This window comes from Aspergillus lucknowensis (genome assembly GCF_044049455.1).
Source record: "Aspergillus lucknowensis strain CBS 449.75 chromosome Unknown BJX67scaffold_57, whole genome shotgun sequence".
NCBI lineage: Eukaryota > Fungi > Ascomycota > Eurotiomycetes > Eurotiales > Aspergillaceae > Aspergillus > Aspergillus lucknowensis.
Window position 1 is genome coordinate 141544 of NW_027263601.1, and position 13765 is coordinate 155308.

At 51.0% G+C, this 13765-nt stretch overlaps 6 protein-coding genes across 6 annotated transcripts; 4 read left to right on the plus strand and 2 right to left on the minus strand.

Annotated features, from left to right (window-relative positions):
- Window positions 1-192: 192 nt before the first annotated feature.
- On the minus strand, window positions 193-1660 carry BJX67DRAFT_269781 (uncharacterized protein). Its single transcript, XM_071026495.1, has one exon. The coding sequence runs from the start codon at window positions 1480-1482 to the stop codon at window positions 394-396; it is 1089 nt and encodes a 362-aa protein (XP_070882065.1). The 5' UTR covers window positions 1483-1660; the 3' UTR covers window positions 193-393.
- BJX67DRAFT_364755 (guided entry of tail-anchored proteins factor 1) lies at window positions 1593-3305 on the plus strand. The gene is made up of 3 exons (XM_071030233.1): window positions 1593-1924; window positions 1972-2158; window positions 2246-3305. The coding sequence occupies exons 1-3, from the start codon at window positions 1838-1840 to the stop codon at window positions 2566-2568; spliced, it is 597 nt and encodes a 198-aa protein (XP_070882066.1). The 5' UTR covers window positions 1593-1837; the 3' UTR covers window positions 2569-3305.
- A 617-nt stretch (window positions 3306-3922) lies between these two features.
- On the plus strand, window positions 3923-6262 carry BJX67DRAFT_269853 (fungal specific transcription factor domain-containing protein). Its single transcript, XM_071026496.1, has 4 exons — window positions 3923-4772; window positions 4823-5227; window positions 5284-5528; window positions 5584-6262. The coding sequence occupies exons 1-4, from the start codon at window positions 4003-4005 to the stop codon at window positions 5997-5999; spliced, it is 1836 nt and encodes a 611-aa protein (XP_070882067.1). The 5' UTR covers window positions 3923-4002; the 3' UTR covers window positions 6000-6262.
- On the plus strand, window positions 6263-8577 carry BJX67DRAFT_269883 (pentachlorophenol 4-monooxygenase). Its single transcript, XM_071026497.1, has 3 exons — window positions 6263-7105; window positions 7161-7511; window positions 7561-8577. Exons 1-3 carry the CDS (start codon window positions 6525-6527, stop codon window positions 8408-8410), a joined length of 1782 nt encoding a protein of 593 aa, XP_070882068.1. The 5' UTR covers window positions 6263-6524; the 3' UTR covers window positions 8411-8577.
- Window positions 8578-9318: 741 nt separating this feature from the next.
- BJX67DRAFT_364761 (uncharacterized protein) lies at window positions 9319-11029 on the minus strand. Its single transcript, XM_071030234.1, has 3 exons — window positions 10854-11029; window positions 10160-10799; window positions 9319-10111 (listed from the first exon to the last, which is right to left on the minus strand). The coding sequence occupies exons 1-3, from the start codon at window positions 10885-10887 to the stop codon at window positions 9391-9393; spliced, it is 1395 nt and encodes a 464-aa protein (XP_070882069.1). The 5' UTR covers window positions 10888-11029; the 3' UTR covers window positions 9319-9390.
- A 53-nt stretch (window positions 11030-11082) lies between these two features.
- Window positions 11083-11738, plus strand: BJX67DRAFT_385066 (uncharacterized protein; the record flags this gene model as incomplete). Its single annotated transcript, XM_071033784.1, has 4 exons — window positions 11083-11184; window positions 11237-11416; window positions 11472-11577; window positions 11629-11738. The coding sequence occupies 4 exons, from the start codon at window positions 11083-11085 to the stop codon at window positions 11736-11738; spliced, it is 498 nt and encodes a 165-aa protein (XP_070882070.1).
- Window positions 11739-13765: the final 2027 nt, after the last annotated feature.

Genomic DNA, 13765 nt, shown 5'->3' on the forward strand with positions numbered 1-13765 from the left:
GATCTCCGAGCTCCCAGCCCTGGCGTCCGGTCTCTCGAGTACACTGTGATTAGGACGTATTACACATCTTTTCTTGGCTACTGAGTGGTTTCCTCTGGAATGGATTGCTAGGATCCTGGATTCGATATTTATGGGCTGGCTTGCGGGACGTTCCCGTGGGCCCCGCTGGGCAGGAGCAGGGAATTCAAATGGTGATTCTAGAGTTCCCGAACCACGGCATGTGCGCATGTGCTCTTGACGATAGCTACGCTTGATTTCTTAGCGAGGCGTTTAAATGAAGATCTGAAGCGTTTGGTTTTGCTAGCGGTGTTCATACTAGACTAGGTATTATATGGCGGTTACGTCCACTGGGAATGAGAGTTTGGGGGTTCGGGTCAGGTTTGAGGTAGTTTGTTATGCTGGTGGATTATTCGTGCTCGGTTGTGTGAGTGTCCAGTGGATTTGCGCTCGGTCGAGCCATGCTTTCCACGGCGCACGGCATTTACTATCGCCATGCTGGAACTTATCTGACAAGACAGGATTGAGGAAGATATCCCACGGATATGTCTGCGGATCTCCAACGAATCCAGCCAGGTTGAATTTGCGAACAGCGAGATCCACGAAACTCCAGATACTTTCGCCCTCCCAGCCGATATCTAGCGCAAAGCGAGTCACCCTGCCGACAGTTTCTAGTCGAAGAGCTGCATCCCCGACGGCGTCTAGCAAATAGAGTAGGAACATCAGCCCGGATATATCAGTCGGATGAGCGAGGCACCAGTCCAACGTGGGTGTGATGATAGATTGCGCTAATCGGGTGCTATTTCCCTCGATCTCGCCCTCGCTCGCCTCCGATACTATGCGGTGGATTTGTCGCATGTAGGTAAAGGCGTAGTAGTTTTTGGGGTGTCGTTCTCCTGCAAGTAGAACAGCAGATAGTTCGGCCTTCAGAAGTTCCTGGGCGGCTTGCGCACTGGGTTTACGTAGTCGGACGAGATGCTCTCGGACCCATTGACGATGTTGCCAGAGCGTGGGCGACTTGGTGTGTCGATGTAGAGGAGAGCACAGGTATGATGTCGTTAGGGAGAGCTCGGTGTCAAGCGCATGAAAAAACTCCTCCTGGACCAAGTCGCCCAGTGCCGTCAAACGTCTCTTCCTCCAGTTACATGCTGTTAGGTGTTCGCAGTCGAATAGGAGCATGATCTCGGATGCAATCGCGAGCGTTTGGTCGAGCTCTTTGTCCGGGTGTTTCTGCCCACATATTTCCGGTGAGGAATGGCTCCCATTATATCTGGACGATTTCAACCCATCAAAGAAGGCCCGTCGGGCAGCCACAAATGCTTGAACTAGGTATTTCTTCGTGACGCCGATGGAGCAGCCGTCTTCAAGGAGCGAACCAAAAGCTGGTGGGAGGATCTCGAATTCAAGGACGCGACCATCTCTACTACCAAATATTCGCGATAGGTCTCGAAAGGCGTCAATCTGCGCTGAACATTGGGATGTCATGGAGGTCCTGAAGCATGGCTTCTGGTAGAGCTGATAGTTGTGTGAAGCTCCCCGCTGGATCAGCTCGGAGATCAGAAACGCCGCCCGCCGAAGAAAGTTGGCGGCTGTGGTGGTCGTTTGACAACGTCATTTGCCTCGTTTCAAACTCCACGCCAGTCTCCAGCGTTGCTTGAAGCTGTCTTTATTTCTTGATAGCACTTGCACCTGCCCGCTTCTTCCCACCTGTGCCACATCTGGGCTGCGGTAAACAGCGCGGGGCGGCGAGAGTGTGAGCTTCGTCTCGCTTTCGCTACACCCCCACAAACAACACACAGAGACCAATCTCAATTCTCGATCCGAGTGACGCCTTGCAACCATGATTCCCCTTATCTGGACAATATTATTTCTCCATATTGCTATATTTTTGGTCAACACAATTGGTGCGACCACGATCGACAACCTGGTACGTTTCTTGCCATCCAAGCACACCCGCATCCCTAACAGAGCCAGCTATGGACTCTCTACCTTAAACTCCCGACGTCGCTATACCAAACCGCCCAGGAACAAAGAAAACTCAAGCGCGAGGTCGTCCAGCTGAAGCGGGATATGAACAACACTAGCTCCCAGGATGAGTTCGCGAAATGGGCGAAGCTGCGACGGCGACATGATAAAGCGATGAGTGATTACGAGGCTCTGAGTACGTATCTATTCTAAAGGTGTCTGTCTGGTTTACGATCACGTATTCAATCTGTCCGGTGGGGGTGATGCTAATAACAACTCCCAGACAAGGAATTATCTTCGCAGAAATCGTCCTTCGACTGGTTCATCAAAACCGCCCGGTGGCTCAGCACGACTGGCCTCAAGATCTTCATTCAATTCCGATATTCGAAGACACCTGTTTTTAGACTTCCGGGAGGGTGGTTCCCCTACTATGTGGAATGGGTCTTGTCGTTTCCCCGTGCGCCACATGGCTCGGTGAGCGTCCAGGTTTGGAACAGCGTGTGTGCGACGGCGGTCACAGTGATAGCGGAAATCATCACGGGGGCGGTTTTGCAGGTGAGAGGGAGAGCGCAAGCTATCCCTGCGACGGCCAAGAAGGCCCAATGAGTAATGCGACGGGCTATTCCTACGAAGAGTTGACGTGCATTGGCATTATAGGATAGATGAAGATTTGAACAATAATGACATGATATGCAATGATAGATGTTCGTCAGATAAGAAACAATCGTTTATCGTCAATAACTCCATACAGTAGTAGGAGTCTCGGTGCTTGACTCTATGATTGGTATATCATCACGCGAACCACCGGCAGCCTTAAGACATGCGGTATCAAGAGAGGAGGGAAGATTCGGAGTCCGGCCCCTTCGACAGAGCATCTGCGAGGACACCAAGGCCAAATCAAACCAAGGCACCATTCGCCGCTTTCCATAAGCTACAGACCCGGAAAAAAGTATGGAAATGAACTCCTCGCCTCAAGAATGAGCCCCATTGAGTTACCCGGTTCAAAAAGCTGAACCGAGCAATCGCATGACTATCCAAACACGACGAAAGGCAACCCGATAAAACCCCTCTCCGGCAACCAAGCTATACCACCATTATATCCACCCAGGAGGGCGTCGGGTACAGAGTCTCGGTACCGGGAGGGAATAGGGCAATCAGCCGCTATCAAATTGCTTTTATGGCGGCGCGTTTCCGCATTGCCTGTGTCTTCTTCGAAAAGAGGGGACGACAGGGTGTCCGGGGACTTTCTCCCAAAGCGGGCTCTTCCCGAGAGGAAAGAGAGAGAATGTAAAATTCTCCGTGTGTGAGCTTTGAATGCGATTCTTTGAGCGAGGAGTTGAAGAGGGAAAGAGGACAGTTTGAGCGTGGGAAATCATTGATTTTTTTGAAGCTTGTGGTCATGTGATGAGGCTAAACTTATCTGGGTATGGTACAATGGATCCATGGATACCTTCCCATGGATCAATCATGGATATGGTGTGGCTTTTCCGTTTCTATTTCTGAGGTCCGCGTCTCTTCCCACGCTCGCCATACGGTACGAACGTCATCGGGGTGTCCTCAGAATACCTGGAAAATATGGACCTGAACAGTACAAGTGAATCTCGAGGCTTCCTATTCACATGACCCTACTTACACAATTGTAATCACCAAAAACAGTTCCACCTCAGTGGACGGCACGAACATACAGATTTAAGATGCCTCTTGATATCCCACTCCAAGTCAATCGTGGGATCAAACGAGGAAGGGTAAATGTTGCTTGTAACCCCTGCCGGGTGCACAAGATCCGCTGCGATGGAATCCGGCCAGATTGTGGTACTTGTCGCCGTCGTCGAGAAAAGTGTACCTACTCCGACGAGAGTAGAGGGCAAAATCTGGCGTAAGTGAAGCAAAATCAGCTACGAGAATTATGACTCAGGAGTTTGTAGGCGTTCAAGCCTGGAATCTGGCAATGAGGCGAGCGAAGTAAATCTTTTGCCCGACCACGCGCTTCAAGAACAGACCCCAGTTGATGATCGGTTTGAACCAGCAGAAGTCACAGCAATGGGCCTTGCAACTCGTCCATTCAGTGATGTTGGAGATGCCGATGAATCAGTAAAAGAATTCTTTGGCAGCTCTTCGGCTGTCGCATTCATCAAGCAGTTACAGGAATCCGTCAAGTTAGGCACGACCCCTCCAGCACCACCTCAGTCGCCTTATAATAACTCCAGGCATGGCGTGTCTCAAAGAGCGGCCACTGAAAGTGTTCCGCAGCATATTAGACTTCCGTTGCATTTACTCCCTCCGCGCTCATTGGCAGATCATTTGGTGGATTGTTATTTTTCCAGAGTTCACACTCTGTACCCATTCATACACAAAGAGGCTTTTCTCACTCTCTATCGGTGGATCTGGGAATCTGGTAATGGTGGACTGGACACCTCCGCGAGCGCGGGCTTAGGACTGGGAGACTTCGCGGTTTCTTCTACGACCTTCTACTACGGACTGAACATTGTCTTCGCCATGGGATGCCAATTTTCGGATATTGTTCGAACCGAACGAGAGGCTACATCCGAAGCCTTTTTCTACCGTTGCAAACGAGCTCTTGATGTGGATTATCTGGAGCGCGGTGATCTTGCGCTCGTCCAAGTTCTTCTGTTTATGGCTCACTATCTCCAGAGCTCACGAACCCCCAACCGCTGCTGGCATGCGATTGGGACCGCGTGTCGGTTGGCACAGGTGGTTGGCTTGCATTCAACGGTGGGCGATAAGCACCGATCTTTTGCCCAGAAACAGATTCGGAGGCGAGTTTGGCATGGCTGTCGAATGGTAGACTTGTAAGCTTGGGCGTACATCCTTTTTGAATGCTATGTTAACTGGGACGCAGAGCGGTTAGCTCGATGCTTGGTCGTCCGACAATGACGTCCAACCGGCTTTCAGTACCATTTCCCGACGCCGTGGACGACCGCTATTTATCAAACGCGACGCCGATTTGTGAGCAACCGCCGGGTACATTCTCCCGTGTTGAATGGTTTGTTGCCACACTGAAGTTGCATGAGCTGTTACGAGAAATCAAGAATACGCTATACGACGATGTTTCGGGAGAGCGTACGCCAAACTCAAGAGGCCAGGTGAAGGTCGCTAAAGTACAGCAAATCCAACAAATCACACAGATTGACTCGAAACTTGACGATTTCCGTCTCAGTCTTCCGGGACCATTGAATTGGGAGGCAATGAGCCCCGCCGGGTGCCTAGACCCATGGCTAAGGGAAAAATGCCTGCTAAAGGCAAGGTAAGGAACAAAACCCTTCCATGAAAATTGCGGAAGACCTGTTAAGCTTCGTCAAGGTTCTTATGTCTTAGGGTCCTAGCGTATCGACCTGTCCTCTCTCAGTCACTGGATCAAGGGCAAGGCACAGAGGTGAACAGAAATGAACAGCTTCCCGATAATTTCCAAACAGGAACTGGCATCTACGCTAATTTCACGCTGAACTGTTCGGTGTTATGTGCCCGGTCTGCCATCGACCTGATATCTTTGGTTCACCAGACTTGTAGCACTGATTTAGCAAGTGTCTGGTTCTACAGCGTTTTCTGTACGTTGAATCTTCCTACGGCCAGCAGAAGTGGCAAGCTAACAATTGATTGTAGATACATTCACCGCAGGATTGCTCCTAATCCTCACTGAGTTCCATAGTAGCGTTGTCAAGATTGTAACACGCGAAGCTTTGGACCTCGCTTGGGAAGAATGCCGGTCCGCCCTCGACCATTTGAAAATATATAGCAAGGTGGCTGAACAATGTGCTAATAGCTTGGATGCCACTCGATCTAAGTGTTTGAAGTTACAGTCTGGTAAGACTGCACCTCTCTCTCTCTGTGTCCGAGGCCTGACGAACTCAGGGCCAAACCAAGCGGATCAAACCACTAGTGGACGCGAGGCAGGTAGCATATCGACAGCAGCCCTCGTAAATGAGGCAGAGGCGGCCCCATACTACGAGAGTTTTTTGAGCAACCTTAATCTCGACAGCATCTCCCTTGACTGGTCCTGTTTTGATACTGAGTCGTAGCATGGCTTGACGAGCTTTGGCTTGACGACGCGGGAATGCGACACCGCCGCTCGTCCGTTATCCACAAGTTGAATGTGCAACAGATGTTGCCCCGATATTATCCAAGAGACAAGTACGTGGACGCCCCCGGGCAATTTGCGATGACTCGCCCTGTTTTACTGGGTGTCAGAAGGATGAGTGTGGGCTAGACCCACATACCGTTACATTCCGATACGGTATATAACCTACAAGGAATCGCCTTCAGGCAGTTGGTTATCGTATCCGATACACAGCCTGACGATACGATATGCTTTTTTTGGAACTGTGAAGTTTCGAAGAGCAAGATGAACCCCTTGTGTTGAGCCAATCAGTCGACTTGGGCATAAGAGTCGGCCGGCCTCCACGCCATAGCCATGCTGACCAAAAAGGCGAAATTGTGCGCCGTGAAGCAAGTACAAAAGGCTGGTCAAGGTGACGGGATTGCGCGTTCTTCGTCCCAACACAGTTTCCTATATCAAGTCTGACTCGGTTAAGTAACCTGTTACAATGCCTCAGCTTCTCAAGACCGATGTCTTTATTTCCGGAGGCGGGCCTATCGGTCTCCTCGTTGCATACAGTCTAGCAAGACAAGGGGTGGAGTCTCTCATGGTTGGTGTGTACAACAATTTGCGGCTTCTTTTCGTTCTTTATTCCTCAAATATTATGCAGGCTAATCGCTTCTTCAAAGAACAATTTGACAAAGGCCAGCAGGCCATGTACGGCCGAGCAACCACAATGTATCCCAGGACCCTTGAAATGCTTGACCAACTAGACCTGTTGGACGTGATGAATCAGATCGGATTCATCGGTCGTAGCAGTGTAACATACAAGGACGGCGAGCGCGTGACTTCCCGTGGATGGCATGTTCTTTTTGAACGGATGTACGGTACCCACCTGGACTACTTACTAAATATCCGCCAGAAGTATGCGGAAGAGGTAATCCGAAATGCGTATAAGCGGCTCGGAGCCGAGCCTTACATTGGATGGAAACTAGAGTCGTTCTCAGTCGACCATGAGGGTGAGGATGATTACAAGGTAACTTCGCATATCCGAAACCTCGGAACGGAAGAGCTTGCGACTGTCAAGAGGTCAGCTTTTTTTCAGGATTCTGACTTTTAAAATATGAACTAATGGTGAGCCCAGCAAATACATCGTTGGCGCAGATGGCGGACATAGCTTGGTTCGGCGACTCGCGGGGATCGCCTTTGAGGGCGAACGCACCGACTACAGATGGGTACGGATTGATGGCTACTTCAAGACAAATATGCCCGATGCGGATATAGGATTCGCGGCGATCGAATCGAAGAGTCACGGCACCGTACTCTGGGTCCAGTTGGATCACGGTGTGAAGCGCATTGGGTTCGCCATGACTAGTGGGATGCTGACCAAATACGGTGACCAATTTACGGAAGAGGATGCAAAGCGAGAAGCTATCAAGTCGATGGAACCATTTACCCTGGAATTTGAGAGCGTGGAGTGGTGGACGCTGTACAGGTCAGTGATCCTCTCTGATTGATGCATTCATGCTGACGATATATTCCAGTATCACCCAGCGGGTGGCGGATACTTTCATCAGAGACGACAGAATCCTTCTTGCGGGCGATGCGTGCCACACGCACTCTTCAGGAGCGGCGCAAGGGATGAACACCGGGATTCACGATGCAGTCAATCTTTCCTGGAAAATGAGCGGCCTGATCAAAGGCTGGTACACGAAAGACGTTCTTCAAACATATGACACTGAGCGGCGTGCGGCTGCACTGTACCTGATCGAACTCGACAAAGCCTTCTCGGCCACTATATCCGGAAGTATCCCAGACGCATACAAGAGCCGATACGCAAACGCGAACGAGCTCTTCACGAAACTCTTTGACGAAACTATTCAATTCAGCATCGGCCTCGGGGTCCACTATGAGGAGAATATTATCAACAAGCCTCCGCGCACGGGCATGATCTCCGCTGGTTGGCGAGCCCCGGACGCCCTCGTCTACGCTCCCGGCTCGCGCCTTCCGGCCCGATTGTTCACGTTAACCAAAAACTGCGGTCAATGGTCCATCATCGTTTTTGCCGGCGAACCCACTGAAACTCTTGTGAAGTTGTCCGTAGCGACTGAGGATCTTTCCAAATTCGCTATGACCCTTCCGAAAGGTATGATCCGATTCTTGACCATAATCGGGCAAAATGTCACCCAGGGCGACAAGCTTTTCCAAATCCCAAGGCTTGGATACATCTACTTCGACCAGGATCAATCGGCACATGCCGCGTATAGTATCTCGCCTGCGAGTGGGGCGGTGGTGATATTGAGGCCTGACGGTCTGCTGGCTCATGCGACAACGCTGGATGACGTCGGCAGTGCTATCGCTTTTCTGTCGAGCTTTACGCGCTCTGTTGCGTAGTAAATGCTTAAGATAGCCCGAAAATCATGCACATACGACGTGAGTTAACTTATATTCAGTCCTGCTAGATTCTATCCTAGGAGGGGTCGTCTTCTGAGGGCCCAATATGGAAGATGGAATCATCACCATGTTGTATTTATCCACCACTCTTATCCTCTCTCCACCATCTTGATCCCTTCCCGCTTCAACTCCGTCAAATGAATTGAGAAGTAGTAAGAACTGTGCTGCCCCAGCCGACCGCCGAGGCTCGACAGCGAGACAGCAGTCTCCATGCAACGAATGAGGTGAGCGGAGAAGTGAGGATCAATTCAAGATCCGCCAGCGCCGTCAAGTCTATCGCAGCCCTCCTTTCAGGTATAAATACCCCTCGATAGACCACAGTTAGCAACTTAGATTCTTTATCCTTTCTCATCTCTCTTAATAGTAGCCTTCGCGGTTGTCGTCTAAATTGGTATGCGCGCTGCACAATTCCACGCATGCGGAGATGTCCGCGCCGAGGACGTCCCGACACTCCAGCCGAGCAACGACAAAGTGCTTGTCGAGGTGGCCGCCGTGCATGCCGAACGCGACCTCGAAGCCGATGTGCTTGAGGGATTGGCGCCACCTGTTAGGGGCGGGTTGTGGGGTGAACAAGGAGGAAGGACACGGTTCTTTCTAGAATTAGTGGTTCTATTCCTTGTGGTAGATTATTTAGGATAGAATAAGACTTTTGGTATATAAGTTTGTTGGGATTTGAATGTTGACGTTTGACTTATATACTGCGGGGACTGCCGAGGATGCAGTTGGGTTGGGGGGGGTGCGCGGTTGGATACGCAGAGAAGGCGTAACTGACTCAAGAGGAAGAGAAATATATACAGGTATACCCGCGGATTGGCGATGACGCAGTATCCTTCATTTAGTAGGATCTGGATAGAATGTGGATGTTGGACCGTAGACTCCGACTGAATTAACCCTAAAACTTTATACGAGTACAATCACTATCACGCCGTAGCCCTAGCCTTTGACTTCTTTTTAGATTTTGTCGCAGATACGGCGGCTTCCTTCACTTCTGAGGGCTCGGCGACGGCCTCAACCTTCTGATCCTTTTTGACCTTCTTTTCTTTCTTATCCTTTTTCTCCTTCTTCGACTTCTTAGGGGCATCATCAACGTCCCCAGTCTCAGGCTCAGCCGGAGCCTCAACCGGCGCTGGAGCTTCGATAGCCTTTGCCTGTTCGCCCTCAATGGTCTCCGCCTCCTCGCCCTCAACTGCCTTCTGCACAGGAACGTCATCAACGCTCTTCAGCTCCGGCATCTCAAATTCATACCCGAGTTCCTTGAGCTTCTCCGCCTTGGCAAGTCGTCTCTTCTGTTCCTGCTCGATGTTCTTCGCCCACTTCTCGCGACTCTTACCCTTGTTCAGGCGCTTCTGCTCGATGCGATTCCACGGGGTCCGCTTGAAGCGCCGGTTGGCGCCCTTCCACAGTTCGGGGTGTAGCTGTTGTGACGAGACGTATTTACACTTCAGAATGTGGCCGTACATGAGGTAGTTGTCCATGGTTGCCGCGACGATCTTGGCAACGGACTCGGAGGCGAATTCAATGAATGCGTAATGCTTGGAGCGCCCGGTAAGACGGTTCCGGGAGAGGCGCAGCCGTGTAATCTCGCCGAATTGCGAAAAGTAAGAGCGCATTTGGTGTTCGTAGAAACCGTGGGGAATACGACTACACGCGTTAGCCGTGACTCCCAAAAAAAGGCCGTTAGTAACTCACCCAACGTAGACAGTTCCTGGCTCCTCAGTTGCTTCAGCTTTGTGCTGTTTCTGCAGCTTGAGAATCTTGCGCTTGGCCTTCTTCGAGTCTGGGATCTTGGGAACCGGAGCATCGGGATCGACGGCCTCGTCTGCGGACTCGTCCTCATCGCCGCTGCTCTCAAAGCCCCGGATAAGGGCGGCAGTCTGATAGTCTTCCTCCTCCTCGCTCTCCTCAGCATTCAACGGCACTCCTTCGTCTTCAGAATCGCTAGGAACGATCTCCAGCACCTTCGCCTTCTTGCTCGACTTTGCCGACTTTTCCGTTACCGGAGCAGCTGTGCCATCCTCTTTCTTAGATTTCTTTGTGCTAGGCTTTCTCTTGGTATCCTTCTCAGCGGTAACCTTCTTATCAGGAACTTCAACCTCCGCCTCGCTCTCGTCGTCATCGCTCAGGAAATCGGCAGCGCGCTTGCGAGGTCTGATCGGTCGGGGTGCGTCTCCATTGGCCTTGGTTTTCGGGGAAGCCTTGATTCCTTCAGGTGCAGCATTCGACTTGCTCTTCTTCAAGATGGACTTCGGCGTTTCCTTTGCGGGCTCAGCGGCTTTGGCTTCGACGCTTTTTGTTTTCTTCGCGGGCGAGTCGACGGTGGCGGGTGCCGCTAATGAATGTCAGTACCACAAATTAAATAAAGTAAAAAATCATTAGAGCATACCTTTGCGCTTTTTATCCTTCTTATCCGGCGCCATTGTCCTGCTGCGAGATCGCTTGGATGAGAATCTCGCCTGAACCCGCAGGAACTTTTTTGCTGAAAATTATTTTTCGGACTGCAGAGAGCGCCAAGCGGTGAGCCTCACTCCGCCTTCCTTCTCTTCCTTGCTCACCAGCCGCAGCCAAATCAACAACTCCAACGTCCAACCAACAGATCGGTAACCGCAGATGTCATGGGGAAGAACAAGGGTGCTACACGGGCCCTGACGCAGGAAGAAATCTGGGATGACTCCGCGCTTGTCCAGAGTTGGGATGAAGCTGTCGAGGAATACAAGGTAGCTTCTTACTCCTGGCACGTGACCTTTTCTAGCTAACTGAGCGCTTTAGCTGTACCACAGCATCCATGCCAAAGGCGAAAATGTCGAAGATGTTTTGAGAGAAGCTGAGGCTGCGGCCGAGGCCGAGGCCGAAGCTGGGGCCGCTGGGTCCTGGGCTCAAGTCGAGAAGGATGATGACATGGTTGATGCTGAGCCCACGGCCGCGACAGCTGAGACCCATGTTCCGCAGGTATGTGCCCCGTTTACGCTGGATGACTTCATGAGTGACATGTAGCTCCATGCAGACCGCAAACGGTTCTCCTCCGCAATATGACCAGTCTACGAAAGAAGAAAGTACGGCTTGGGCTGCTCCGCAAGCACCGCCTATGCCGCATCCCGTGTTCCCGAAGGGTAGGCCGAGCTCTGCGCACCGTTTGCGAGGACCTGCTGACCATTGTTTAGGTCAAGATGAGGGGTTGAAGAACCTCATGATGGCCTGGTATTATGCGGGTTACTACACTGCTCTATATGAGGAGCAGCAGCGAGCGAATCAGAACAGCAAAAGCTCATGATACCCAGAAGAAGGGGCAGGCCCCTCGACTCGATATTATTGATGAACCACTTGGGGAGTTTCCCGCCAATAGCGCCGCAAATATCCGTCTCTCGAGTGCAGTGAAACTCTTTGCATGACTGCGTCAGCACTCCACTCGGAGCAAACGCGCTGCTCAGACAGAGTGGCACGGCTCAAGTTCACGCTAGGTGCTTTTCGGTTAGGTATTATTCGGGGGCTGCAGATATGGCTGCTCGAAACTGCGAGGGAAGGATAGAAATTTGAGACGCTCTTGAATAGCAGACCTGGCTGGCGCTAACAAGGTGGTGTGAATCATGATATTTTTCTCTGACTGCAGGTTTCAAAAATGGGTCAAGTCCAGATCTAGCCCAATGTCTCTCCTTGTGAAACGGTATTAATCATCGGTCACGGGCAGTCTGTACTTATCCCTGCGGCATTGAATACTAGACTTTCTTTGCCCCACGCAAGCTCTTGTACCACCCAGTCAGTGTGCTCATGCAAACACAGTCACTGCACATCGATTAAGGATTTCACTCCCCGGTCCCCTCTCAGGTCGTCTTTCAGGTCACGTCTCTCAAGTTCTGTCTATAAATCACCCGTCCTGTTCTCTGTGTTCCCATCTTCGATTCGCTTCCCGTCATTCCCAACCGTGAGCTTTCTCTCTCTCTCTTTCTCTCTTCCCCTTCCTCTCTCTTGTATATTTATATATATATTCTCCATCCCCTTCCCATATTCTTCCTCTTTGCTTGAACATATACGGCTACTGCAAAAGCACCCGTCATTTGAATTCCTGGTTGGTGATGGTTTGGATATAACCACTAAAGGTGAGGGAACCTCCGCCTTGCTGGGTGACTCTGCTAATCACCCCTTCTTCTCCACCAGAATATATAGCACACGCCTATACCCTCGCACCATTTGCATAGTTTCGTCGAAAATTCGACTTTCAGTCCTCTGATATAACAATTTCTTGCGCTGGGTCCCGTCACTCATGTCCTACTCTGGCCAGTACCGGGAAGACCTTCTGGACAGTCCTGCCCTGCTGCCCCTGATCACCAGCACTCCCTGGCCGCAGGTTCCCAGAACCAGGTCGCCGTCCCGCCCATTAAGGCTTGTCAGTTTTCCGGATCGGCACGATGGCCCCGCTCAGCCCCGACGAACTAAGGACTGTTGTTCCGGCCGTGGCGCAGATAGTCGATTCACTCGGTATCGATTACGCAATCATGGGAGCCCATGCAACCTGTTTGTTCAGTTCAGACCCGTTTCGAAGGACTGAGGACGTTGACCTGGTCATTCATGTTGACGATCGTTGCTCCGACAAACACAGTTGCCGATCATCTTGCCACGACGATGCAAGTCAAGCTGGACCAACTGTATCCCCAGGGCCAGTACCTTGTGATGCGCTCTTATCATATATATATTTTCTTCAACGGGGTACTGGGGGGCTTCAAGATAATGCTGGGATATATGTACAATCCTGGCAGTCTCTGCCTCTGCCCTTTCGCCCTTGATTGGTATTGAATCTCCCTCGTTTGAATGTCAGCAAAAGGCGAGATATCTACAAGCAGAACTGACGGGGCGTATCCGGCCCTGTCCACTTGAGCATCGGGCTTCACGTAGAAACCGCATTCAGCTACACGAAAGTGTTTATTCAACACCATCGTTGGCACTAGGTCATTGCAAGAGTGTAAGTGGATGTTCCAGAAATTTTCCCTTCATCAACTTTTACCGTTTTGAAGTGTGTTCTGACCAATTTCGACAGTTGAGCATTATACCTCGTATTTGTCCACCATTTTCTCGCCATGCCGGATTATATATAACAGAATACAATCAACGCTGCGTACAATTGGCAGGATGCCAACGGCGCTCGCACCTTTCGTCGGCATAATGACGCCTTGACCGGATCTCAATATTGCAACTGCGGGAAATTTCTGGGGGTGGGGTCGAGATGAGGCTCACAAGCGGAGTATCATGAAACTGGGCTGTGTCGTTCACGGGGACTTCTGTTTCGTTCTCATCATATCCTTCCAT

Coding starts and splice junctions, on each gene's coding strand:
- BJX67DRAFT_364761 (XM_071030234.1), bottom strand. CDS start 10,887: ATGGCGCCGGATAAGAAGGATAAAAAGCGCAAAG. Junction 10,800..10,853: donor GAAGGATAAAAAGCGCAAAG/GTATGCTCTAAT, acceptor GACATTCATTAG/CGGCACCCGCCACCGTCGAC. Junction 10,112..10,159: donor CCAGGAACTGTCTACGTTGG/GTGAGTTACTAA, acceptor TAACGCGTGTAG/TCGTATTCCCCACGGTTTCT.
- BJX67DRAFT_364755 (XM_071030233.1), top strand. CDS start 1,838: ATGATTCCCCTTATCTGGACAATATTATTTCTCCATATTGCTATATTT. Junction 1,925..1,971: donor CGACCACGATCGACAACCTG/GTACGTTTCTTG, acceptor TAACAGAGCCAG/CTATGGACTCTCTACCTTAA. Junction 2,159..2,245: donor GAGTGATTACGAGGCTCTGA/GTACGTATCTAT, acceptor AACAACTCCCAG/ACAAGGAATTATCTTCGCAG.
- BJX67DRAFT_269781 (XM_071026495.1), bottom strand. CDS start 1,482: ATGACATCCCAATGTTCAGCGCAGATTGACGCCTTTCGAGACCTATCG.
- BJX67DRAFT_269853 (XM_071026496.1), top strand. CDS start 4,003: ATGGGCCTTGCAACTCGTCCATTCAGTGATGTTGGAGATGCCGATGAA. Junction 4,773..4,822: donor GGCTGTCGAATGGTAGACTT/GTAAGCTTGGGC, acceptor ACTGGGACGCAG/AGCGGTTAGCTCGATGCTTG. Junction 5,529..5,583: donor CTGGTTCTACAGCGTTTTCT/GTACGTTGAATC, acceptor AATTGATTGTAG/ATACATTCACCGCAGGATTG.
- BJX67DRAFT_269883 (XM_071026497.1), top strand. CDS start 6,525: ATGCCTCAGCTTCTCAAGACCGATGTCTTTATTTCCGGAGGCGGGCCT. Junction 7,106..7,160: donor GAGCTTGCGACTGTCAAGAG/GTCAGCTTTTTT, acceptor TGGTGAGCCCAG/CAAATACATCGTTGGCGCAG. Junction 7,512..7,560: donor GAGTGGTGGACGCTGTACAG/GTCAGTGATCCT, acceptor GATATATTCCAG/TATCACCCAGCGGGTGGCGG.